General features: G+C 36.4%; 1 protein-coding gene across 1 annotated transcript in view; it reads left to right on the plus strand.

Annotated features, from left to right (window-relative positions):
- Nucleotides 1-863: 863 nt before the first annotated feature.
- Nucleotides 864-26,960, plus strand: part of THOC2 (THO complex subunit 2) — a 51,093-nt gene continuing 24,996 nt past the window's right edge. Inside the window, exons 1-17 of the mRNA XM_086756146.1 lie at nucleotides 864-1,054; nucleotides 7,360-7,418; nucleotides 9,665-9,756; nucleotides 10,907-10,958; nucleotides 13,153-13,223; nucleotides 13,899-14,020; nucleotides 14,837-14,970; nucleotides 16,599-16,765; nucleotides 17,412-17,504; nucleotides 19,614-19,769; nucleotides 21,914-22,086; nucleotides 22,236-22,431; nucleotides 23,627-23,668; nucleotides 24,356-24,397; nucleotides 25,748-25,878; nucleotides 25,967-26,068; nucleotides 26,315-26,399. Coding sequence (XP_086612272.1) covers nucleotides 864-1,054; nucleotides 7,360-7,418; nucleotides 9,665-9,756; nucleotides 10,907-10,958; nucleotides 13,153-13,223; nucleotides 13,899-14,020; nucleotides 14,837-14,970; nucleotides 16,599-16,765; nucleotides 17,412-17,504; nucleotides 19,614-19,769; nucleotides 21,914-22,086; nucleotides 22,236-22,431; nucleotides 23,627-23,668; nucleotides 24,356-24,397; nucleotides 25,748-25,878; nucleotides 25,967-26,068; nucleotides 26,315-26,399 — 1,908 coding nt within the window. The remainder of the gene's footprint in view (nucleotides 1,055-7,359; nucleotides 7,419-9,664; nucleotides 9,757-10,906; nucleotides 10,959-13,152; nucleotides 13,224-13,898; nucleotides 14,021-14,836; nucleotides 14,971-16,598; nucleotides 16,766-17,411; nucleotides 17,505-19,613; nucleotides 19,770-21,913; nucleotides 22,087-22,235; nucleotides 22,432-23,626; nucleotides 23,669-24,355; nucleotides 24,398-25,747; nucleotides 25,879-25,966; nucleotides 26,069-26,314; nucleotides 26,400-26,960) is intronic.

The following is a 26,960-nucleotide window of genomic DNA, read 5'->3' on the forward strand; positions in this document are numbered from 1 at the left end:
TTACACGCTGCCGTGCTCTGGGTCGGTGTGAGTGAGAGGACGAAGTTGCTTACATGGGAAGGCAACATCCAAAAAGAGTTTATGTGGTTTCAGCTCTGCTTTATTAGAGGGGTGGTGGATCAACACAGGCCACGCGTGTGCTCCCTGTCAACTCTCACCCTTACACGGAGCCTCTTCAGCCCGGGGTTACGCACTGCTGGCAGCTTTGCAGCGGTTTTTTGGGAACGGTGATGCAAAACTCCACACGGCTTTGGGGAGGAGCACAGCTTTATTCGCATTACAGAATCTGTTTTTTTTTTAAAAAAAAAAAAAAACCAAAACAACAAACCCTTCTTGCTGCTTTCAAATGGCAGTTCTAGAATCTGAATTGTAAGTTCAAGATTTAAAAAGTAACATAACGGTTTTTAACTGTCCTTAACTGTCATCATCCTCATGGATTGAAATAGAACTCATGAAGGATGTTTTGTGTCACATACACACTAAACGCATCTAACACACTCCAGCTACCTCGGCATGTTCCCTAAACTATGTTTTTGTATTTCTAAAAATCCTTGCTTGCAGTATTTTACAAATTCGGGGTGGCAAGCTGTGTGAGGAGATGGCACTTGGCCCCTACGCCCAACCTCCCACGGTAAAGTTACGCGGAGGCCCCCTCAGCCCACAGGAATTTTAACCAGCTGGTGGCTGCTCGGCGGTACGTTTGGGCGGCTGGAGGGGCACTGCTGGCCGCCCGCCCGTGAGGGGGGCGAAAAGAGGGCCCACGACCGGCCTCAGGACCCCCCCAGGCCCGGGGCAGCCGAAACGGACCCCGCCCAGCGCACCCCGCCCAGCACGGGGCCGGGCGGAGCGAACGCGCATGCGCGATGGAACGGCGCGCGTCGCCTCCCAGGGTTCGGCGCGTTCGCGTCCCGTCGTCCCTCGCGGGCCGCTGCGTCCCCTCTGACCCGGGCCCGTTGCTCCCCCATCCGGGCTCTCGGCGCCACACGGGGAAGATGGCGGCGCTGCTCCCTGCCGAGTGGATAAAGAACTGGGAGAAAGGCGGCAAGAGCGAGTTGTGAGTGCGGGGTCTCGAGGCGGGAAGGCGATGGGGCGCTGCAGGCCGCCGGCCTGCGGGAGGGAGAGAGGGTCCGGGCTTCGCTGGCTGAGGGAGGCGGTGGTGGGAGTGGGGGGGGCGGCGAAGAGGTGGGAGCGGGCGGGGAGGACGGCGCTCGGGCCTGCGTCCTTGCTGCTGGGGCTTAGGGACGAAACCCTGGTCGGGCGGAGGGCCCAGGCCGCCTTCCTGTTCGACTCGGCCTCCTTTGTCGGTTGCTAACGAGCTCCGCCGAGAGCCGTCCCCCGCAGCTGGGCCTAGTTCTCAGGGCGCCCGTTGCTCGCGCCCCGAGCGCCCCCTTCCTGCTTTTGGGTCAGATTTGTCGGGTGTCGGGCTCGTCTTTAGCCGGCTCCCCCGGGGTAATTAGGAGCCTGAAGCGTTCTTGTTTCGCTGGCTCCACGATGTTGACTTTCTCGGCCGAGATCTCGGCCCCCATTCTTACCTTTCTCTCTACGCCGAGGTGGCTAACGCTGTATTCGTTGGTTCAGGTAAGGTGAGATCAGCTAGTCATTGCTGTTTATCCTAGAAGGTAACCTTTGTGTGCTGAGGGGTCTGGTTGCAGCTTCCCAGATCAATCCAGGTGTGCTAGAAGCTTTCCCTTTCAGGGCCTTCTGTATATCTGTTTTAATCAATTTTAACTTGGCAGGTTCCGGAACTGTGCTGCGCGCTGTGTTTCAGGAGTGCATCTGTTCAGGGGGTTGTTGACCAGTTTGTCTATTTCACTTTAGTATGTTAGCTTGGACAAGGGTGTCCTATGTACTAACAATATGTTTTAAAATGCCCTTATTTTAATTCTTCTATGCACTTCTGATTTTGGTGTAAGTAAAAGATCTTACACTTTCAAATATGGATGTTTGGGGGATCACTTTGAGAAATGCTTCTTGATTTTTCACTCTTTTTGTTATTTTCTTTTGTTTGTCTATTTTAAAAGGTTGTGCAGCTATAGCAGTGATCATCCCTATGCAGGAAGAAAAAGGTAGTGGGGTAGAGAATAGAGGACGTAGAGACTCCCTGCACAAAACACTGTTCTCCCCAGACCTTCGCATTATGTAGTGAAGGGGCCCCCCTTTATAGCCATGTCATTTTTGGCTTTGAATTTTGCTAGAACAATTATTGTGTTACCATTTAAGTTTTAACATGTTTTGTTCTGAATGATACAAGGCCAATTAAAATCTCTTCTGTACCTGTATTTTCAACAATAATGAAAGTGTCCAGGAGCCCCCAAACAATGCTGAGGTTTGCATTGCTTCTTTAATCTCCTGCTTAAGATTTTACGGAAATAGCTGAATTTGCATCCAGCATGGCAATATTTATGCGATAGGGACAGAGACCTTTTTATTGAACTTCACTGTTTAGAAATGTCTGTGTAAATGACAAAGAATAAAATGTATGAATCTGTACTGATACCTTTAAAAATGCACAAATGACTATAATAAAACAGGCTGCCTTTTAATACGTGATATTGCATACATGTAGATGCACTTGCTAGCTTTTCTGTAACGGTCATTATGTCATTTTTGCCTGAAGTAGTCACATATTACTATGATTTTTCTAACTTGCCCTATTATGATCACTGAGATTGTCTGGAGTTTGCATGAGGGCGGAAATTTCATAGTTGGTTATATAACAGCAACTGTGTTGTTTGCATTGAATTCTGAGAACTTTTAACTGCGTAACAGGCAAGGTACCTTAGGTTTTGGCCATGATAAAACCTTTTATGATTCTCCACTTGCCCTAGAGCGGTACTTCATTACCAGGGTGGGAAGAAAGTGTTAATCTGCTGTGGGACCTGTAAAACAAAATAGGAGACAATTTCTGTGTTTATGTCATTTACATTTCCTTTGGAATACTGCTTAAATGCACTTCCGGGCATGATTTAAAGAATAGTTTGCAAAAGAGACCGTACATTTAAAAATGAATGTGATTGTATCTGGATAACAGTTGTCAGTTTTTCAGTGATGCTCTATAGGCATGTAGAATGTGTATGAACTTACTTTCTATAAGCAAAAAAAAGTATCTATAGCCAATATCTAGAGAACTTTTTAGGAAACTAACTTTTTTGGGGGAATCTTCAGTGTGTAACTTCGTGTTTCTTTTTCCAAAACTTCCTATCTCCTGTTTTATTGGAGGAAAATAAGTTTGTGAGGCTCTCTTTCCAAAATGAAACACATGAAATATTTTTAAACATTAATTAAAGTAAAAGGGGACTATGATAGTACTTCTTTTTCTTGAATTGTTTATCTAATACAAATATGCCCAGAAGTATAAATTAGGTCTAGGCCACAGTTCCAGTCTCACAGTTTGTGATTCAAAGTTAAGGCAATGCATTATATTAATAAACAAGTTAGAAAAGTGGAAGCCTGGTCTAATAAAGCTCATGTCTTTTTGCGGATGTGATCAGTTCATCATGATATGACAGTAATATAAAAAAAGAAAAAAAAAAAACAACCAACCAACCCAGAAGGTTTTGTATGTGTCTTAGAGTGTCGCAATGTTAATTACGAAGGCAGCGTTGTAGAGCTTAAGTAGCAGTGACCATTCACTCCTAGAAATTGTTCAGAGACACTGTTCAAAACTGTACATGCTTCAGATTTAATTAATCAAGCTATCTGTGTGTAGTGATATCTAATACAAATACATAAATGTGTATCGTGGTAGTTTCAAGTGTTCTTAGCTGCCAGAACTGTAAGTTGGTCAGGATGTGGTCATCTTATCTGTCATTTTCTATTTTGTTCAGACCCTTCTCTGTCTAAATATGACTTACTAAATTATGTGTGTTTGTTTTGCTACTGTCAGATATTGTGTAGAGATTGAGTTGGAATCTGTGTGTGACTGCTTATGATGTACAAGGAGTCTAGACTGATGAACACCTATTTGTGTGTTCATACACTGTCCTTTGTAGTGAAATTGTGTTGTTTTCTATAGTGTCTTCCACAATAAGATGCTGGTCTATGTACCCCATATGGACGTTTCTGATACAATAAATGGCAAGCACTTAATATTAGGCTGATACCTTACCTTGGTTTGTGATAGATAAAACAAATCGAGGACCCTGGAGTGGGAAAGTAGTGCTTTAATAATGTACTTGACTGGCAGTTTATGCAATATATTAAGCCTCAAGATAAACTGAAGAACCTTAACATTCTGTGAATGTGAAATTTTGAGAATCGATCTTTCAAGCTCTCCCAACATGTTTGTTACTTTACTTGCACAAGGAATGTCACAGTGTTGAGTTAGGGCAGAGGTTCAGGAAAAAAGGGTTCAGTTGTAGTTTTGCTGTTCTGACTGCAAAATGCAATTGATTGTGCTTTATCTCAACTAGAACACTACTCACATCAGTTAAATTATGTATATACTTAAATGTTTGCAGACACGTGCATTTTGTGATAATTACTGCCGTGTACTATGTGTGGGAGTGGAATGAGCATATAGGGTGTTGCGTATGAATTGGGAGGCTTCGGTTCAGTTGCTGGCTCTGCCATGCAAACTTGTTCATTATGTGCTCAACACTGCTTCAGAATTTGTTGTTTAAGCAAATCTATCCCATCTTAGTCCAAAACAAATTCACTTTTGAAACTTTGGTTTTCAGAAGTGATTCTGTGATTTAAAAAAATTATTGTTAAGTTCTAGATTATCCTGTTTTTTAATCGTATTTTGTGCGTGTTACACAGTTTTATCTTCAGATGAAAGGATGAAGGTTTTAGTAGAGCAGGGAAGTTTTCCATCCTAAGCTTGCAGCAATCAACTACAAGATCAGAGCAATAAAAGTTTCAGACGAACTCTTAACAGACAGCAAACTGTTTGGGTCTGTTGAGCTGAAAAGCGGACCTGATGAATTTCCATTGTCCTGGACACTGTTTAAGTGGGAAAGTATTGTTGTGGGGTTTTTCTGGGTTGGTTAACTGTACTAATATTGACACTTTTATTCTTGTGAACCTGCAGGTATTTTGATTTTAATTTATGATGCACTCAGTTGAGACTAGGAGAACTAATCTCACAGCTTCTTGCTACTGGAAGGGAGGGCTTCTGCCTTGTCTTCATTCACCAGGGCTCTCTTTACTCTGGTGATTATCTGACCTGGTAATCTGCTTCAACTCGCAAAGTCGGCAGAAGACTTCCTTTTTGACCAGTTTTCTGCCAGATTTGTCAGTGTATTTAACTGTTTTAACCCACGTGAGGGCTGGAACTATGCGACCAAGAAGGGAAGAAGAAGTAGTGGTGAGTGTCCATTTCTGCAGCAACAAGCTGTTAATTCAGCTCAGCTCTGCTGCCTGAGAGCACCTTCAGAAAAGGTCATCCTGCTTTGGAGATCGAGTACCTGTATGAAATAATGTGAGCACAGTTATTAATTTAGATCCAAAGAGTAATACCAACATCATCTTCTCTACTACTGAAATTTTTCCATATAGACTTTCACAAAAAGGAAACCTTTACTTTTTTTTTTTTTTCACAATTTAATAATTCAGGAGGCTTTGATTACAAATATAAACAAGTTGTTTGACAGACTGATCTTAAATAGGGTTTCTTGTTATATTGATCAAACAGATTTATGTCTTAAAGTAATGTGAAGTTGATAGTACTATTTTGGTGTCGCTGGAAAGGGAATTGGAAAAGGTTAAAACTCATTTTGTTTGAAGATGTACTGAAGTGAACTCTTCAGTCCAAGCAGACAGGGTTGTTGCTCGTGTAACCTGCTTGATGATGTCACCTTATGACACAGAGGCCAAAGTGTGCGTATCAGTAGATAATTTTTTGGAACCAGATGTTTCACTTTACGGTTATTTGTATTCAAAGCTTAGAAATTAGTGCTTATAGGGTAACTTCTTCATGGAGGAAGAGTAGTAATTAAAATTTAAGAAAATCTGGCAAATCTAATTGATACTCTTTGGAGACAGCTGGGGAGAAAAATATCTATTGCTTCTTTTAAAAATGCAGTTAACATTCATAAAAAAAATATATTACTTATACCCCTATTTTGCTGTCTCTGTTGTCTACTTGTTTTCCAGTTGTCTTTAAAGGGTACGTATACCTTGTATTTGCTAAATATAATACTTTGATTGTGGGAACAGCTGTTTAATCCTGCCAGAGAGGCAATAATCTGTATAGGGTGCAAGTAGAATGAGTAAGAGATTGCCACAGAATCCTTTTTTACTGTTTATTTTTCATGATAAGACTCTGTAATAATGGTACATACCTACCTTAGTTGAGAACATGCTTAAAAATTACTAAAAAATTAACATGCTTAAAAATTATTACCCGAGGAAACTACAGTCTTGCCATCTTATGTAGGAGTACGATGTAGCTCTGATAGCGTCTCCAGTTTCTGCACACAAAAGGCTTTTTGATAAAAAAAATGTGAAACTTTTGATTGAAAATTTGCAAGTGTGCAGAAAGTTCTCAAGATACTTATTGGTGTTTTTTATAATATAGGTAAATCACTATCTTTTAAAAAAGTACTGCTGCTTTTAAATGTGGAACTGCTTTTGAAGCCTCATGCTGGGGTGACAGTGGTGGGAGAGGAGAGGGAAAATCGTTGTAGCTTGGAAGTGTGTCCATTTCTAAGCCATCAGTGTAGTGGAGAAGCCTGCTTTTTAAGCATTTACTTTATAGCATACGTAATTATTATTTCATTTTGTGGAACAGCCTGTACAGTATTTAGTGTACTTGTTACATATGGCTGATTTGGTTGAGGGAGCCTCAGGAGTGACTAAACATAGCGTGACACCACAGCTCTTTGCATCCTGTAGTGGATTCTCTTAGTGGCTAGAATAGGTAAAATTCTGTCTTACCGTCGATATACATTCCTTCAGGAAATCATGCAGGTAGTTTAATGTTAAACATTTTTTACAAACTGAAGTTTGAAAACAATCATAGTGATAGTATTTCTGTGAGAAGCATTTGCTCATTGGTTAACAACAGTAGGTTAATGCTAGCACTTCCATATTTCCTTTCACATAACTAAAATTGGCTAATGTTCTCACTTTTCTGTGTGTAAGCATGTGTAGTGTTAGGAAAAATATTTTTTTAAGTATATGATTTATATGTGTATGAGATCTACTAGGAGTCTGGTGTTTCTTTGCTGTGTAACTTTTGTGAATTAGTGTTTACTTTGTGAAAATTAAAATGTGTTCAGCCATTTAAGCTGCTCAAATCTAAAGTTATTTTAGCTAGAACAACAACAAAAAGAGCCTCAAAATGTTTTTATGTGTAGGCTAATATCTAACTATTTTAACGTTTGTTCATTTTTTTAAATGTTTCTTTTATTTCAGTGTGCAACTGTGTCGTGCACTCAGTGAAAACAAAAGCCATGATAGTATGGGTTTCAGAGGTAAGTTGTGTGGGTTTTTTGGTTGTGGTTTTTTTTTTTCTTTTAATAAAAAAAGCTTAGAAACAGTTGATCATGGTACATCTGTGTGTATCTGCTTGGAACACTCATATATGGTGATGATATTAATGCATGCTAAAGGCGTGTACTACAAATAGTAAGGCAATTACAAACATTCACAACTAGGTTTGTCTTCAGACATCCAGGTGGGAGGTTTCTTAAACGTTAGTCAATGGTGGTGGGGTAGTCCTGTATTTGGTCTGTCCTGTAGAAAATGGAATTCCATTTTGCAAACTCAGCGTACAACTGTATTTTATTCTAAAGGTTAAATATATGAACAGTAATGTATAATGTATGCAAGTGTGATTGTGTACTGCAGATAGTAATTTTTACAACAGTCTCTGAGTTACAGACTTTTTCTCCTTTGTTAGTGAAAGACACTGTTGTCTTTAAGTTTTAAATTCTCAATTTAAGAAATCTTTGGTGTTTAAAGAAAAAATAAATCCTTGCTTTGCAGAATCTATTGGAAGAAAAGCTTCCATATTACTAAGACTGCAAATGTGCTATGCTGTTTAGATGGTGTTTTGGGTGCTTGCTAAAATAGTAATAAAGTGCAATTGTAATAGCAGAAAAGATAAACCGAAACATTTAAATGTAAATTATGAGTAATATTATTAAGTAAAAAGAATTTATTGTTCAATAGAGCAAAATCACTATTCCAAAAGTTTTTGAAGAAAGTCCACCAGATGTTTTCTGTTCTAGACAGAGGTTGACAATTTCTATATGCTGTTTTCTTTTTCTTTGTCCTTGCTGTCAGGATCTTAAAGATCTAGTGGAAATGACTAGATAGATACATGGAGTGGCTATATTGGAGGAATTAATAGACAGTAGAAGTAGTTGAAGTCCTTCTGGTGATGGAAAAAAACCCTGAAAAAATTGATAATCTGGAGTGAGGTACAGAAGTGTGACTGCTAAGAATTTGTTTGAGTCCACGTGGCCTGAATCCAGTTTTGAAAACTGCACTGGCAATCGCATTTCTGCTTTGTAGTTCCAGAAAGAAGTTGGGAGTCCAGTATACCACAAGCTTATGGAGACAGGTCGGGTTTAGTGGTGTACTTGTGTAACGAATTCTCCACAACGTGGGAGTCACTTGCAGAGGCGTGTCTGGGGCTGTGTTTATGGCTGGTTTGGGTTCATCGTCAAGTACTAAGTTAGGTACTACACCAAACTGTCCTCCTGAATTGGCTTTCAAGGTAGTAGAGTTATGTTTTACATAGAATTGATGTCTAAACAAATCCTGCTATATCCGGGTCTTTAGCAATTAGTCATCTTTGCCAAAGGCTCAGTGATAGGTAAAATTAACCTGACATTTAAAAAATAAATCTGCTTTTAGTGCAGCTACAGTGGTCTGCAGTCACCAAGTTACCGAGTACTCGGTTTAAGTCCTTGGGATCTGTAACTTGTATACCCGTTGTGAATATTGGTTTTTTTGAGCAAACTGCATGATACAAGTGCAAGGTGAAAGCATAGGGTTTTATTACTTTTCATATACTAAAAAGTGTAGCAACATTGTGGTGTGTTATTTAAGAACAATTTCTTACAAGTTTGCCATAACTGTTTTTGCAGCCACAATGTTTAACATTGCAAGATTTTTCTCAAATGCAATACCTCTGTTTAGTGTTTCAGCTTTTATACAAGCTTTTTTTAAACAGCATTCTTAGTTATGAGAGACTTTCCTTTAAAAAGTAAAATTTAAAAAATACTTGTTAAGCACTTTTTCTCAAATTAAATTCTACTTTCTCATACAGAAATGGTTTTTGATTATATCTGTGATGAGATGTAATTAAGAATAAGTACTGGAATGTTTTCTAGGTATGATATTTTTATATATGTAAGTATAATATGATATATATGTGAATTATAAGTTAAAGGTATCTTTGTTAAACCTGCTGCCAAGACTCAATTTGTTAAGTGCAGGACTGCAGTTTTTCATCCCATTTACTGTTGTTTCATAAACTCTCTAGGGATAGTGGATCATCTCTTACTGTCTGCTTGTGTGAAGTCTTAGATATTGATGCTCAAATTTAATCTATCAGAAGTAATAAAGTAATCTCCCTAATTGGTAAGAGAAGCATATACTCTTTACTTGCAGGGTGTCTAAAGTCTACAGCATTGTTGTAAACATTGCTTTGAAAGTCAGACCAAGGATTACCTAATATGTTCCTTAATCATCTATTTTTTTTCAGCAGATATCCAACAGGCTTTGTATGAGCTTGCGTACCATGTAGTAAGAGGAAACTTAAAGCATGATCAAGCTTCTAATGTGCTCAGTGATGTTATAGTAAGTATATATTTGTAATAATTGCATACTTACTAAATTTTTAGTTTGTTACAAAAGTCTGAATGGAAATCAAGCAGGATAATAATCAACAGAGTTTTTTTTCCGTATAGAAAAGTTGTTCTTGTCAAGGCCTTTTTCTTATTTGTATGCACTTGAAATACAGATGGTCTGTTAGGGTTTCAGCTTTTCCCCTACTTTTTGTGGTAAGGAATAGATATTTTCGTTTTAGCATAAATTAAATAATTTCCTGAGGGCATGTAAAATACTGAAGTTGTTAATAAATGCTAAAAATAGATGTTACTTGCTTATGCAGCATGTCTGTAATGCCACCTACTGTTCTTTATAATTTACATCTTTCTTACAGTGTAACAATGTGTGTCTGCTACTTTACTATTGAGAGGTCTGAGTCCCATGACTGCCTTTAAAATAGTGCATTGGACTTATTTTTTTGTTTGAAAAAGATTTTTCTTTAGAAACTTAGAATAAGATGGGGAAGAGAGTATTTTCCTCTAAACCTCTAAAAAAAAATTTAAAAAAGATCTTCTGAAAAAGATTTCTTATTCTTTATAAGTTCTTAGATTGCTCTTTTGACATGTATTAGAACCTTTAGAAAAAATACATTTTGCAGTAATCTATTACAGGATAAGCTTTTTAGGTTTTTAAACTTCTGCATTAAGTTTGAGAGAAGTCAAGGCTGAAGTGCACCTTGCTGTTGGGGTAGCGTGTGATAATGTTTGATCTTCAGTTATTGTAGGAAACTGTAATTTGTTTGGTGCTTAAGAAAGTATAGTTTGCTGGACAGGCTGGTGCTGCTCTTCAGACAAGAAGTTCCATTGTGCTAGAGAAATGGAGGTAGTAACCAGAGAGTTTTTCACCCTGGCAACTAGATACTCTTTTAAATTACATTAAAACGTTATGTTATTTCATTACATGTGAGTGATTAGTACAGCTCTTATGTTAGATATTAGTCAATAATTGAGCCTCTTAACAATTAATGGATTATTAATTATTATAATTAGCAATAATAATCTACATTATTAATCTGAACTTGATTTATGCTGAAGTCTTGTTTTATGTAATGGAATAAGAATTTTTCAGTGTACATATTGGAATTTCTGTGTTCACTAAGTGTGATCTTGTTCCTTTTTAGGAATTTCGGGAAGACATGCCTTCCATCCTAGCTGATGTATTCTGCATATTAGGTAAGTTGAGTTCCCTTCCTTTCAGCATTGCAACAGATGTGTAGAAATACATGCTTTGTGCATCTTCTTGTTGACTTCTTGAGGAAACTTAATTAAATCTGTAAAGCATGACTTCCCTTTACAAAATATGTTTTGAGTCTTCCTCAGTGTGTCTGTATCTTAGTTGTTAATGTCTCTTCATTCTGCTTTGTTCTGTTACAGTTTCCAGAAATTTACCTATTTAAAGGCAGTGGAAATAGTTCTGCCAAGAATAGGTAAAGGAGCTAGCTTGTAAGTGTTAGATGTTAGCTAACGGAATCAGTGACTTAGTGTTCTTACCGTTCTCATAAGTATTTTAAATAAAAATTGACTTACTGGTAGGTAGATCTTCTGTTCTCAGAATGTATTCTGTAAATATTTTTATATGCACGGTCACTGGTAGTGAAATGAAGCTTGTACTAATTGTCCAGAAATCTAAAGGCAAGTGGCATAATTTGCCAAGTTACTATCTGCCTACTGAGCAGGCTTTAAAGATTTGTATTTTTTCTGGTAATAACTTCTGGATTTTTATGTTGTATTGTTGATCCAAAGCTACTTTTCTCATGTTTTTAGGATTTCAATCCTGTATACTTTCTTACGGATCATAGTTTAAACTGCTTGCAGTTTCTATCTTGTTCTGTGTCTCCCTGTTTTTTTCAACAAATTTCAGGGAAGTCTTTTTGACAGTCTGTTCATCACAGATCCTGGTTTATTTTGTATACTGAAGGAGTGTGGCGTCTTCTGTGCTGTGGCTGCCTGTGCAGAGAGGCACCTAATTAAGTTTGCATATGCAGCCTGGGTTCTGTAACATTTAAATGATTATTTTTGCCTTTGTTTTGTTCATAATGTTTCATTCTGTGTACTTGTATCATCTTTTTGTAACAGTTTTTATAACACAATATTATACTGATAACATTTTTTTTTTTTTTTTTAAACTGGGTTAGAAAACTTAGATTAGTTGCTTCTTGAACTACTTGGATAACTTAAACTGGTGTATGTCTGCCTTTTTTGTTTCATTTTTGGGTGGGTTTTTTTTTTTTCTTTCTCCCTTCCCTTCAGCTTAGTATGTAGCCAAATGCCATGTCTCCACTAGTAACAGAGAAGCAGTATGGCTAAGGAGCTAGGTTTCAAGCTCTGGGACAAAGGACATTTAAGAATTTCTTGCTTGTTTTTAATGAGTTTCCTCTAACACTTTCCCTCTAAGCAGTATTTACTAATGTCGGGTTTTCTTTTTTTTTGCTAACATTGCCATCTTATAGTTAATGTGTTTCAATATATGAGAATTTTGATTTATCCACTTTATCCACTCATCTGCATTCCCTGGACTAATTTTTTTTCTGCAAATTCTTCTTTGGCTGAGAGGCTTAGCAGCTAGGGTCCAGAGTGATCTGGCAAGGCCATTGCCTCTGCTGCCACCCTGCTGCAGCATGGGTTTTCAGTCTGTTTGGGGGCTGCTTTCTCAGATTTTTCTTGTTGATGTTTTCTCTATGGGTCTAGTTTTTCTGTTTGTATGTATGGGGGTTTTTGCTTTTTTTTTTTTTTTTTGTAATATCTGCCTTGCGTTCTTTACTGAGTTTTCCACTCCTTTTGCAACTCCTTGTTTCCTGTAAAGATGTGCTTTTTTTAAACTATTCTAGACAGCTGTGCTTCCTCAGCCATTGTTTTGTGGCATGTCTTACTGAATTTATGAATTGCATTCAGTAAAAGAAAAGAATAGAAATACAGGATCATAGCTAATGAAAGACTGCAGGCCAGGCAGTAAATGGTAGTTACTCTGCAAACACAAGGAAAGAGACTAGAACATTACATTAAGGCTATGATCACAGTTATTTTCAGCGATTCATATTTATTTTCTTTCGTGCTTGTTATTGATTCTTAATGCTTGCCATAAAGCTTATTGCAGCAGAGAGAAGAGCAAGAAAAATTATTATGGCATTTCGCTGGTTTCTGTTTTACCTTTTCATGAGATTTGTGGATGTGTCAAAAATATTCTGTGGACCTCAAGAGGGATGAGTAGGTGGAAAGCAGCAAGAAGCTAGTATGTTAGAAATAAGCTGCTTTGCGTTGTGTTATCATTAGCATTTATCAGAATAGTTATAAAGAGAAGAAACTCTTATGAATTCCACAAGTACTGAGTCATTTTTTCCTTTTTTTTTCCTGTCTTCTTTTATATTAGATATTGAAACAAGCTGTTTAGAAGAAAAAAGTAAGAGGGATCATTTTACCCAACTGGTATTAGCCTGTTTGGTAAGTTGCTCTTAAAGTCTTTTGGTAAAAGTATATGCCAAAACCTGACAAGAAAAATAAAGAGTTTTTAAGTTGCTTTACAATGCATCTTCAAAGCATTATATTACAGTAGTATAGTTGTCCGTTTAATTCTTTAAAGAGTTTTGAGAGAACTCACTTTTTTTTTTTTCCCCTGTCAGTTCAACAGAAATTTTGCTTTTGAAGTATGTTTTGAGTTGGACTCCTTTATGTGACCTCCTCTATCTTTACAAGTGGCATTCCTAACGACATGGAATAAGCTTGATTTGTAGGAAAATTCAGCGTATGAAAGCAAGGCTTTTCTCCCAGAATATGAGAGAATGGGTTTAAGCTTTTGTAAAGATTCAGTTCTTGGTAATAATATGCCTAGACACGGTGCAATGTATACTTTGTAACCAATAGTTAGGCTCTAGGGCTTGCTTTTTCAAGGTGGTCTTGTATATAAAATTTGCCACTGTAGAATTCCAGTTTCAGTTAAATGGTTTCTCAGTTTTGTCCACTTGCATGTTTGAAGCAGAGTACTTTTAGTATCATGGTATATCATGATATTGGAACTTTTTTTTTGTAGTCAGAACACATATGTAGCCTCAAGTAATAATCAAATGGTTTCTAGGTCTTTAATTAACAAATTTGATGTATGTTTTTGGTATTTTCTAGTATCTTGTATCAGACACTGTCCTAAAGGAGCGCTTAGATCCAGAGACACTGGAGTCATTAGGACTTATCAAGCAATCTCAACAGTTCAATCAGAAATCTGTTAAAATAAAGACAAAACTATTGTAAGTTTTGGGGCAAGGGTTGTTTGGGGAGTGGATGGGGAGAGGCAATGATAATTAGTGTGGTAACAGTGTTTTCTAACAATGTGTAAAGTTTCTTTTGTAAAATACTCAATTTTCTTTAGGAAATGTGTTTTGTTGCACTTCAACTTGTCATTGGCAAAAGAACCTTGTAAGTCTTCTTAGTTTTCAAACTCCTGAGAAATGTAAAATTTTTTAGTGTCACCCGTTGCTGTGGCTTTTGCTACAGTGATTCCATATTGCAGATTAATTTTCTAATTTTATGACAAGTGTGAACTTACAAAATATAAGAAAATTAATTACTGTTGTTGCATCATTTAAGGATGGTAGGCATTTGTTTTCATCAATAAGCAAAAGTAGTTATGTTAGTTTTGAGAACGTAAGATATATTTTTGTGGTGTGCATTTGGTTTTTGTCTCTGCATCCAATGTTTCAGTCTCAAAAAACACCACTTTAGACTAGATCCTTAAGCATGGACTGTTACAGAGCAATTCTCCAGCACAGTGTGAAAGAACAAGCTTTACTGTTAAGTGTAAGCATAATCTTGCTTTTTTAATAGTCTGCGTTTTAAATAAAGGAAGAGCTGGATTTGTTTGGAGAGTGCTCACTACCTTGCAGGTATTGATTGTACTGCGTTCTGTAGTTTTTTTAACAGCTGAAGTTAATTACAAGTTCTTAAAGATGTGTTCAAAATTAGCATTTGTATAACAAATTTAATATTGATAAGAGCATAAATAAGCCTCACTGTGGATGTGTGTTACACAACAGTGTTTAATTTCTGTTTATTTGCATTTGCAGTTACAAGCAACAGAAGTTTAATTTGTTAAGAGAGGAGAATGAAGGTTATGCAAAGCTCATTGCAGAACTGGGGCAAGACTTGTCTGGAAATATCACTAGTGATTTAATCCTTGAAAATATCAAATCTTTAATAGGTAAGGAATTTGAAGGAATGTGGGCACTGGTTTTCATACATTAGACTACTGTTTGAGATCATTTGTGGATCAAATATGTCATGCAAATGTGTAGTGTGATAGTTATACGTGTTGGTAGATCACCTTGGATAGAATAATGACATTTGGAAGTTCCTTGCAGTTTCCCAAAAATTAATTTTGTGAATGTTGTGTAGTAAAACTTAATTTGGATACTGACTTTATGGTACAGCCTCAAATATGCATGCTGTGATTTTGATTCATTTCAGCAGTATTTTTTGAGGATGTTTGTCATCTCTTAGCTGGCAGACTGGAGCATAACTAAGTAATGTTTTTTGATATTTTAAGGTACTCAGTTCGATGCATGAATATTCTTTTAGTCTTAAAGAAGTTAAACAAGTGATTCCTTATGAAGAGAAATGAAAAGTAGTAAATGTTCTTCCTTTATCTAGTTCTGTTTCTGCTTTGCCCATATTTCTAGGTTGAGACTTGGAGAGAGTGTCACAATGAAAGTGCAGAATATATTAAAAACAGGGAGTATCTCATTCCCCATGTTTTACACTTCCTTTTTGAATAAAGAGTTTTATATAATATATTGATGTTTGCACAGGTGCCTGTTTCATATGGTGCCAGTGGAGTAATGGTCTAAAGGCTATCCTACTATTTTATAAAACATAATTTTTAATCTATCACTGAACTTAGCCTGAGACTGTCAAATCCCTTTAGTAATACTACTTGTTTTGGAAGAGAGTTAGAGAAAAGGATTGTTTTACTAGTTATTACAGTAAAAAAATACACACTGTGTTTGAGGAGTTTTATAACAAAACATTTCTATCCTCTGGAATTCTAGGAATTGCAAGTAGACTGCCTATAAATTGTCAATTCTTTTGAAGTACTGACTTGCAGTAGGTCCTGGTATAGTGGAGATGGCTTTTGGGAAGGAAAGACTGGAGTTATGTATCTGCATAGTGAATGTGCCTAGATAAAACTTGTCTTGGCACAATGAAGAAAGTAGTCTAGATGTGGATTCTTTTGATATGAGTAATATTTCTGTCTTGACCATGTCTCCTGGAGTTTTAGTGAAAAAATTTATGTAGTAAAATAGAGGTATAATTATGACATTGGCTTACCTGATCTGTATCCTTGCTCTTTCTCTCCTCAAAATAAACAAGACAGGACAGTACAACCAGGTGGATCAGGGTCTAGCTTAAACCAGAACAATTTTTGGGGTGTAAAATAATTTCTAGCTGACTGATTTATGTGACTCCATGAATATGTGTGCCAGCACAAGGGGAGAGGAAGCAGCCTGTGCCTTTTGCTGGCACTGTGGTATCAGTGAGTTTGGGTTTCTATGTATTAAATGTTTGCCTTAAGGTGGTAATTTCTAGTTTTTCTGTAATCTGAGTTGAAATTACTGAGTTAGTATCTTTGCCTAGTTCAGTGTTCAACGTAAGTCAAAATGCTCGATGCTGCATTTACAGATGATACAGATTATATTGCTATAGAAAAATCCAGGATCAGTTTTAACTGAAAAACATTAACTTTAAAAACATACGCATTTGTGGTTTAGTAACAGAATGAAGATGAAAAGTAGCAATATTAAGCTTTTCTACTCTGTTCTTCTCCACTAGGATGTTTTAACCTTGATCCTAACAGAGTTTTGGATATTATCCTAGAAGTCTATGAGTGCAGGCCTGAGTATGATGACTTCTTTGTACCACTGATAGAGTCTTACATGTACATGTGTGAACCTCAAACTCTATGCCATATCCTTGGGTTCAAATTCAAATTCTATCAGGTAATGCATTTCCATTCTTTGGTTTTGGTGGTTTGTTGTATTCAGTGTTGAACTGCAGTTGGCGATAAGATTTTTGCTGCAGATTTTTTTTTTTAACATAGAAATGAATTTGTAAGTTGTAAAATTCCAGTATTGAAAGCAGTAATTTCATGATTCGAGTGGAAGTCTCTAATGTATTTTAGAAAAGTTTGTTTGGCATTCTCCAAGACAGCTGAAAACAATCTTTATACCTTCAATTTGAACTTGTATAGTTATATAAGGACTGGCATTAACGAAGAGATTGTTCTTTGTAATGAAAAGACTCATCCCCAGGATTGGAGAGCATGTTTGCAAGGAAATAATGGTTGATATTCGATAAACATTCAAAAATTTTTTAAAATGTATGGTTAGGAATTACATACAAGCACCATAAGGTATGAATACAGTTGAATGTTTTTGTTTTTGAAAATTCTCATCATGTATCAATCACAGTCTAATGACATTGGAGTAATAGCAGTTAAATAACGTGATAACTAAGAGAAGTGTGGCTTAATATGTTTCAGCTGAACTTTAAGCGTTTTCTGTTTCATGATGTTCTGTAGTGGTCTGATAGCTTGCTTTTTTTTTTTTTTTTCCCCCCTTAAATTTGCAATTTTGTCCTCCTTAGGATCCAAGTGGTGAGACACCTTCCTCCTTGTACAGAGTTGCTGCTGTCCTTTTGCAACACAATCTCATAGATCTGGAAGATCTTTATGTTCATGTAAGTTACAATGCCAGTCTCTCAAATGTCAAATCTAGAAAAATGTTAAAAGACAGACAGATATTTTACCCTATTCTTAAAGCTTCAGACTCAGGACACACTGTGTAATACCTGTATATGTGTATGTTCAATGTCTTAAAAATTTCCAGCACTTTCTAGTGCCTCATACTCAAACACTGAAATGTGAATGCTGATATACTTTCTTTGAATTATCTGTGTAGCATCTTCCAGATTGTTTACCTCCTGCCTGAATAGGAGATGGGAGGTAAATGCCTGAGTATGCTTTAAATGCCCAAGTACCTTTCCTTAAGAACTAGACCCTTTGAGTGTTTTGCTTTACAAGATCATTTTTTTTAAAAAGTGGTAGGATGATCAGCTCCGAACATTATTTGTTTAGTTTAATAGTAGGAATTTTTAAATAAGTCTTACATATTCCTGAATAGGCCTCTCGTTTAATCTACAAGAATTCTGATTATGTGTTAGGTTGAAAGGGAAAAATGGAGTTGTATGTTCAGATTTAATCAGAGAGACTTACTCTCTCCACTCTGACAGTCTTATCAGCCAACCAGCATACCAGTTTGCACATGCTAAGCAGAATGTTTCAGTTACCAAAATAATTTTACATTATACACACATTTTTATTTTCAGAATAACTATAGATATTTTAAGACTTAGCTCTTCCATTTAAATCAAGGAAATGAGCTGTAGTTACAACTATGGAAATTTTGGAATGTAGCCCTGCCATTAATTTGTGTGATAGTTAATAGCATTAATCACAACCCGACTTGTCAATAACTGTATCTGGCTTCATAGGAGTATTTTGGCTAAAAATGTGTCAAGTGGAGCAAGAGTACGAGTGCGTATCTCTGATCGATGTGGAGGGGGGAGTGTGTGATAATAATGCTAGCTCGTAAAGGGATATTTGTAAGCTTACAAAATAAATGCTCAGACTCAGAATGACAGTGGCCTGTGCAATCCCAACTCAGACCTGTGTAGGTATGGGTGTTTTTTCTGACAGTCTCACAACTAGAATGGTCCCTGCGTTCATATATACTGTTCACCTTCGTCATGTTGATTCTTGGTCTCATTTTTAATCTACTTACATTCCAGAATCTCTGTGCCAATCTCTCTGTTTTTACGTGTTAGGGATGGCACTTTTCCCTCTTTTCGATTCGGGCTTAATTTAACTTGCTATGGGAGTTTCAAGAAAATAATCAGCATGTATGTGTTGAGTCTTAACTGGTGGCTCCTATACAGTGGCAGTTGTGAGGATTATTGTTCATATCAAGAAGGTTCTTCTCACTTCTGCCCTCCCTTCCCCTTCTAAGCCCAATAAGAACTGTTCTCTATTTGTGTATATATACACACAACCATGTAGAATATGTATTGCACCCTGAAGGTAGGATTTACCCCTTGGAATTCTGCACTAGGTATTTCTTGGTGGTTTACCTTTGTTTTCAAATGAGAAAAGTGTAGCTCTTCAAACATTTTACCTTTCCAAGTGGGATTCTTTCTTCCCCAAATTTCTATGAAATAGAGGAGTTATACTATCTTTTCTCTGAAGAAGGTGGTGCTTAGTCTTTCCTTCTACTGTCAGTTTGGGTGGAGAAAAAATAGCAGAAATCTTAACATAAGATGTTTTTTAAGGAGCGGATGTTACATATGTAAGTGCAATCAAATTGTGTGTCTAAGTAGATTGCCTGGTTTTCCTTGGTGATAATTTTTTTTTTCCTTTAGATGAGCAAGTGAAAATTCATGCTTTTGAATTTTCACTTCAAGACACTGAATTTTGTAAATGTTATCAAGTATGTGCATAATTGTCACCATATAGCTGCAGCTGAATGGTAAATTGGAGAGGGGAATGGGAGCTTGTACAACTAAACAGTTGTGAGGAAGTAGAGCAGTATTATTTCTCATGAGTCCTTAATTTCAGAATAGTCTGTTAATAGCATACTTACTTGTTGGGATGATGGTAGCAAAGAAAAGAATCTTTCACGGAGTAAGTTTATCTCATTAGCAACAAGGAAGGACAAACTTCTGTTTCAAGCTCAAGTGATCAGAAGTAGTCACTTCAGTTTTCAGATGTAATGTTTATTCTGTATTTTTTAGCTTCTTCCAGGGGATAATGCCATAATTGAGGAACACAAGCGAGAGATCGTGGAAGCTAAGCAAATTGTCAGAAAACTTACGATGGTCGTCTTGTCCTCTGAAAAGACTGAGGAAAAGGAGAAAGAAAAAGAGAAAGAGGAGGAGAAAACAGAAAAGGTATGTATCTGAATAGCTTCCTTTCCAATAAAATTATTTTAATTTTTTTTAAACTAAGCATAATAATTGTTATGAAAGCATTTTTATATTTATTTGTAGCAAAGTCAGGTTCCTTCTTCTTGGAAGGCTTGTGTCTGTCCTCTGATCGCACTTCTGTTATACTGAATGTGCGATAATGCAGTTTGGGGTTTGTTCCGGATTTCTCTAGGTTTAATGTTCTTGGTTTGATGGCTAATTAATTTCTTTCCTCCCTTTTTGTTGTATCAGCTCCACTACGTATGACCCAATGTTCTTATATTTCACGATCTTTAACAACTATGTTTCTAGGACTCGTGATAGTATAATCCTAGTTGATTTCTTAAAAATAAGGACATTAGTAGGAGTTTATTCCTTTTTTTCTCTCAATCAAGAACTGGGGTGTGAAGACTCTTGATGGGACATGGGGAGTGTATATACTGCAAGTAATGTCAGAAGAATTAAGACCATTTTTATGGCTAAGCTTTAGAATTAAGAACTACGGAATTTTAAGCTCTAGCAGAAACGGCAACATTTTTCTGAAGGATTACAATGACAAATAACAAAGTCTGAGTCTATATGATGGGAAAACAGAGATCTGTACTTAACAGAAACAATTTCAGTGACTCTTTACATACTGTTAAGCAAAATGCATGCTGATTTTTTGAAAAGCTTGTTTCTGTATTACTATTTTTATATGTGATTAGCTGTGCAATTCATAGCAATTAGTAGAGTAAATACATGTGAAAGCTGTTGACAGTCTAAATTTGAGTACTTTGTATCCAGTATGCACTTTTTATGTACAACTTTTGATACTGTGCAGTGGAATAAATGCCTGGATGAGGAAAATAGTATTTAATGATTACTGGCTTAACTTCTCTTGTGCATCCACAAAGTGCTTATTTTGTATGGTTAAAATTTATTACTGTCTCATGACTATGAATAATTTAGTATTGGCGAATACATTATCTACTTTTGCCTTTTAAGACACATTTGGCGTAAGCAAATAATAGGGAGAGACTTGAGAGGTCACAGAACTCAGCAGCATGACTAGACTTGACAGCAGTTCCAGACTGACTGTTCTCTCTGCCATACATGATTTTGCTTTCGGAGAGTGTGTTTCACAAGAGCTTGCTTACCTAAAGAGAGACCCAGTCAAGCAGCAGTGACTGCTTTGGAAATGAAATAGCGTACTACCACATAAAATCTAGAAAGACTGTGAGTAGACACAGGGATTCTAATATAGTTAGTAATCACCCAAAAAACTCAAATCACCAAAAGTTTGGTGTTTAGTATCAAACTTTAAGTGATGTGTTCATGCCAATGAAATAACTTCTATTATTATTATTATTATTAAAATAATAATAGGACTTTTAAGAGGTCTATTCTATTGAACATGGATTTCAACCTTTCTGCATATACTGCACAAGTAAAGTCTTTAAACACTTAGTAAAGGATCAGCCTACTCTTTTGTTAGCTTAGTATAGATTGACTTAAAAAGACAATCTTTGGCAACAAAGGAGCTTGAAGTAGTTACATGGTAAAATAACATTAGTGTGTGCATTTCTAACTGCACGTGTATGTTGTTAATCTTTCAGAGGCTCATCTTGTTCTGATATGCAGATATGTTTTCCCTCCTTACCCCTGAAGGAAAGGCTAAAATTTCATTACTGCATAAGTTCAACATGAATACAGAATAGATCTGTACATCTTGTTTTGTTCTGAAACTTTTCTCTGCATGTTACTTTGTACTAGACTGTTTTCTATTTTTAAAACTATCATAGAAATAGTTGCTAGTGTTACAAAGAAGTTTTAAAAGGGGAGGAAAAAAAATCCATGCAAACTGTAGAACCTCAGAAGCATCTGCTTTGTAATTAATTTTTGTTTTTATCAGTCTGTCTTGTCAGCTTTCATGATTTTAAATAAAACTAATTTTTTGCCTTAAAATGCTTAAACATTTTGTCATAGACTTGCAATCTTCCCTCCCTTGGTATAAACATCATCTTAGGCTTGTTATATGCAGCTAGTTTGCAGTCACTATTCCTTAGCTATGGGTTACAGCTGCATACTGCTTACACAGAAATACTAAGAAGACTTTATGAATACACTTTTTCATTGTTATCTTGCAGCCTCCTGATAATCAAAAGCTTGGTTTATTGGAAGCTTTATTAAAAATTGGTGATTGGCAGCACGCACAAAGTATTATGGATCAGATGCCTCCATTTTATGCTACTTCACACAAGCCTATTGCCGTTGCCCTTTGCCAGCTTGTACATGTGACAATTGAACCTCTATACCGCAGGTAAAGTGAAGAGTATGATTCCATTGCTACATAGGGGAAAACTACTATTTATTTATAAGTATAAATTCACTAATAAGCCTAACTGTATTGATACCTTTCTAAAATTTCACTTCTGTTTCATGTGAAATGCTGCACATCTTAATTTTCAGAGTTGGTGTACCTAAAGGAGCCAAAGGGTCACCAATTTCTGCTTTGCCAAACAAGAGAGCACCAAAACAAGCAGACAGCTTCGAGGACTTGAGAAAGGAAGTGTTCAACATGCTTTGCTACCTTGGTCCTCATCTCTCCCACGATCCCATTTTATTTGCAAAAGTGGTGCGCCTTGGAAAAGCTTTCATGAAAGAGGTTGGTATGACAGAACAGCTTGTCAAAAACCAGTTTTTCTGATGTCAAAAAATGCTCAAGTCTTATTAATTGTGTATATTTTCAAATACTGAAACATAAAAAAATTCTTTGACGAAGGACAAATTTGGAGAATCTTATTTTAACTCTTGATCACTTTTATGATCAATGAACATAAAGATTTTTATGAGCACTTTCAGTTTATAACCAGGAATATTTAGTGATAGCTAATTTCTCATGGTCTTCATATTTTAAAACATTATCTGTGTATAGATATTCAAAACAAAAACCAACCCACCAGACATACGATAGTAGTTGCAAGGAAGCTTTTACAGTATTAGGGTGACAGTGTAGACAATGGGGACAGTAACCTAATACACTTCCAGTACTTAAAATAATACTGTCTATTCCACTTGTTAGGTTACTTGGGAAGTAGGGGATGTTGCATCTTTTTAATTAGTGAGGTGTCCCTTTGTTCTGCAAGTTAAAATGCTGCGATTCTTGTACTTTTATCAGTGGCAAATATTGGAATGTTCAAAATTTACATACCACCTCAGGGGAAGCTTTCACATCCAGCTGTGCTTGATGATGCAGAGCTAAGAGCACAGATAGTTCTTAGGTTTGGAGATCTTTTTGTCTAACTTAACAGATTTTGGCGAGAGAGTTTGCTTTCATCAGGTTCCATCAGGTTCCAAGATGCAATAGTAGGGTTGCAGAAGCTACACTAAGTTTGGGTCCCAAGTAGTCTTTGTAATAAAATAATGGTAACTTCAAGCATTTCTATCTTCCTCTACTTCCACATCTTTGTAGCAGATATAATTTCTCAGCATCTTCTTATCCAGAATGATAAGATCTCCCAATGGTTAATACTCTTACTCAGTGGCATGCTTGTTTCTTGCTGGCCTGTGAGAAGATTGGTGTTTGAGTGATATACTGTGGTGCACTGACAGTGCAGTTAATTTGGAAGTTGTAATTGCAAGGGCGTAATTCATTTTACTGCTGTCAGCAGACCATTAGGACAACTTTGTAATTGAGTTCAAGTACTGAATGTTTGTGAGAAAGCCCTTTTTTCTGTGGATACGTACAGTAGAATGGAGATTATTTAGTTATGGGGAATCTCTTGTGCAGTTTTACTGTAAATATAATAGCTTATTGTGTTTCTGACAAGAATAAGCAACATTTTAGCTATTTGCTCTAGGTTGGAACTGTGAAGAAATTCGTCAGTGACAGAGTGGTTAAGGTAACATAGGGAAAGTTCTTTTTAATGTGCTCTTGCCGTCAGCATGTTCTAGTTGTGAAACTACATTTAACACACAGTAGAAATACTTTTAACTGGAGATGATTTGATTGTAAGTTAACCCATACGTTAGTATAAAAGTTAGACTACTAACACTGCACTGCAGCTTTCGTGCTCAAGTGTACCTTTAAAATAATTGTGCACTTACTGGTGTGATAGCTTAATATGCTTTTCATGGTGAGTGGAATAAGAGAGAAAAAATAGTTTAATAATAAAGACTAAAAGCTTAAGAGGGTATTATTGTGAGAGATGGGGGAAATCTATGAGTGTTGGTAATTGGATTGGAAGTCCTGGGTTTTTTTAGGTAGAAGGTGAATGCTTAGAGCATTTTTTTTCCCCCTCTCTCCAGTAAGAAAATTCTGTTTTTTATATATAATAGCAAGTTACCTTGACATTTTTAGTTACTACCTCTTTTTGAACAAAAGTGTACAAAACCTGTATATATGTAAGCAATGCATTTCACCTACGCATTTGAACTTCTGCTCAAAAATATTTTAATGCTGACAGATCTGGAAAACTAAACATTCACTAGGCATGTGGCCCTTCAGGTTGATGCTTTTGCTGAGGTAGCCTTGTTCTGAAGCTGTTACGTTAACAATGCTGCGATTAAGATGATGTCTTCTGTTACAGTTTCAGTCAGATGGAAGCAAACAAGAAGATAAAGAGAAAATGGTGAGTTTATTTTGAAGGAAGGTTTTTTATGCAAGATGGTAATTGAGACCAAATGTTTAATAACTGTACAACTCTTCTTTCTCTGTAGTGTTATGCTTTAACAAATGTATGCTATGGACTTATCTTGATTTTTTTTTTTTTTTTTTTCTTTTTTTACAGGCAAGTTTGAGCCAGTCACAGGGTTTTTCTTTTTTATTTTTTTTCTGTATTCTTGTCCTTTTTTTCTTTTTCATTCTGTCCTGCATTCATCAAACCTAATCTTGTTCTCTTAGTCCACTGCATTCTGCTTCTTACTTGCTCAGAATCAGCTAAATACCTCTAACTACTTAATCTGTAAATACACTTTCATGGTGGCACCTTGTATCTTAAAGAATTTACAGGGGAAAAACTTAGAGAAAAAGAGAAATTGGAAGTAGAGGAGGTGTTTAATAGTACAGTGGCAAATTTTCTTTATTGGCTAATTTATGTCTTTCTGAAGTCTCTAATATATTGAATTATCAAGTTTGGTCACAATGAAACCCAAGTGTCCAGTTGAGATCTAACTTACAAAAATGAGTAGTTGATTTGTTTTTCTTCTTTAGTCAACAAGCAAGTTTTAAATATAAAGTTTGCACAATTTAATTATTACTTTTTACTGCTTTTTCTCATTTGTCATGATTTCCTGACTTCCTGAATCATTGCAGGGAAACGCCAGTCTTCTCTGGGTTGGTTTGTTTGGGGGGGTTTTGTTTTTTTTGGGGGGGGGGGGGGCGTGGGGGGTGGGTTTTATTTGTTTGTTTTTTGATATTTTTTCTCCCCACCCCCCTGCTATGGTTGTGCTAACATAGCTCAATGGGAAGGATGTTTAAGAAGGGGCAAGGATAGGATACTGAAAACATGGAAATTGGTACTGTGCCTTGGGAACATGTATCATGCTTTCAGGTTTTAATCTGGAATTTTGAAAATTGAAGTACTGGCAAGGAATACCTTAATACATTGAAAGCAGTTGCCAAAATCTTTTTTTCTTGTGTTGCGCGTTGTGCAAGGCCGTTGTAAATCCATTTTAAAATTATTTATTTGTTTTGAAAATGAGTGTAACTTGCTGAAAACTTCAGCAGCTTTGCTCAAATATCTTATATAGGCGAATAAAACATTGACAGTATATGTGGTCCATAAATTATCTAGTAAAAGATTTATGATGGGAGGTGTTTTTAAGTCCCTTTTAGATTTTATTTTGCTTAGGAAGTCTTAATCTTGTGGCAAATTTGTATTTTATCAGTCTACTAGGAGTGTATATTTGCATAGCATGCCTGGCTTTGCTTCTGATTTAATTACTTGATAGTTACCTTGAGTTTTTTGTCTTTGTCTCAGGAGATACTGTTCAGCTGTTTGCTGAGTATTACCGATCAAGTCTTGCTTCCGTCTCTTTCTTTGATGGACTGCAATGCATGCATGTCTGAAGAACTATGGGGAATGTTCAAAACTTTTCCATACCAGTACCGGTAAGTAGAGTAATTTTGTTTCCGCTCTTTTGAAAGGGTCTCTTGAATTAACAGGACTGAAAGTGGTTTTCCTTTATAATCTTTCAAGGTACCGTCTTTATGGGCAATGGAAGAATGACACATACAATAGTCACCCACTTCTAGTGAAAGTTAAAGCTCAAACCATAGACCGAGCCAAATATATCATGAAGTAAGTTGTTTAATTTCATAAATAATTATCAACTGTGATAAATTGTATTTCATGTCACCAGCTGAAGGAAAAAAAATATAAATCTGGATTCTCAGAGTAGCAGCGTTTCTATGCTTAGATTTCTCAAAAATGTATCTATTAGTGAGAATTTAACCTCTGTGACTAATAAAGGTGTTTACTGGAACTAACCTCTTGTTTTCATATTCTTTTAGCTTGTCTATTGCACTAAAATGTTCTCTTTTACAGGCGTCTAACTAAGGAAAATGTGAAACCTTCTGGAAGACAAATTGGAAAGCTCAGCCACAGCAATCCTACAATTTTATTTGATTATGTATGTAGTTACATGTATTTGAATAATAGTTCATCCTAACAATAGATACTGAAGTGTAGGAAGGGACCTGTTGTCTTAATGAGAGGGCAATTCTAATTTCATTATTTTTTACTTTTGATGCAAATTTTAAAAGATGGTAATTTGCTAGTAGTGCACAGGTCTGAGATATTAAATATGACAATAGCTCTTAAATAACCAAAACTGCACAGAAGATTACATCCACTTATTTATAGGAGTGAAGAGTTTAATTAGAGATAGCTGAGGTGGGTCTCAGAGGTAGAGGTATATGCTGATCAGGTTGTGCGGAATGCAAATTCAGGTTAGATTGCTCTGAGTAGTTGTATATGTGTGTGATGAAGAGACATCAGGTTCATTTAGAAGAAAACTAAGCTTTGAAGTCTGATAAACACTTATGAAGTCGGGGAGGATTTTTAAAATTACTGGGTGTTACAGACTGCTTGAGAGGTGTAAAACTGTGTTGATGGACCTCCACCTTATTAAAAAATTTGATTTGTAATTACTGATCTACCAATTTTTAGATTTTACTTGAAGAAATTAATA

The sequence above is a fragment of the Chlamydotis macqueenii genome, chromosome 11 (assembly GCF_036417535.1).
Source record: "Chlamydotis macqueenii isolate bChlMac1 chromosome 11, bChlMac1.mat, whole genome shotgun sequence".
Classification (NCBI taxonomy): Eukaryota; Metazoa; Chordata; class Aves; order Otidiformes; family Otididae; genus Chlamydotis; species Chlamydotis macqueenii.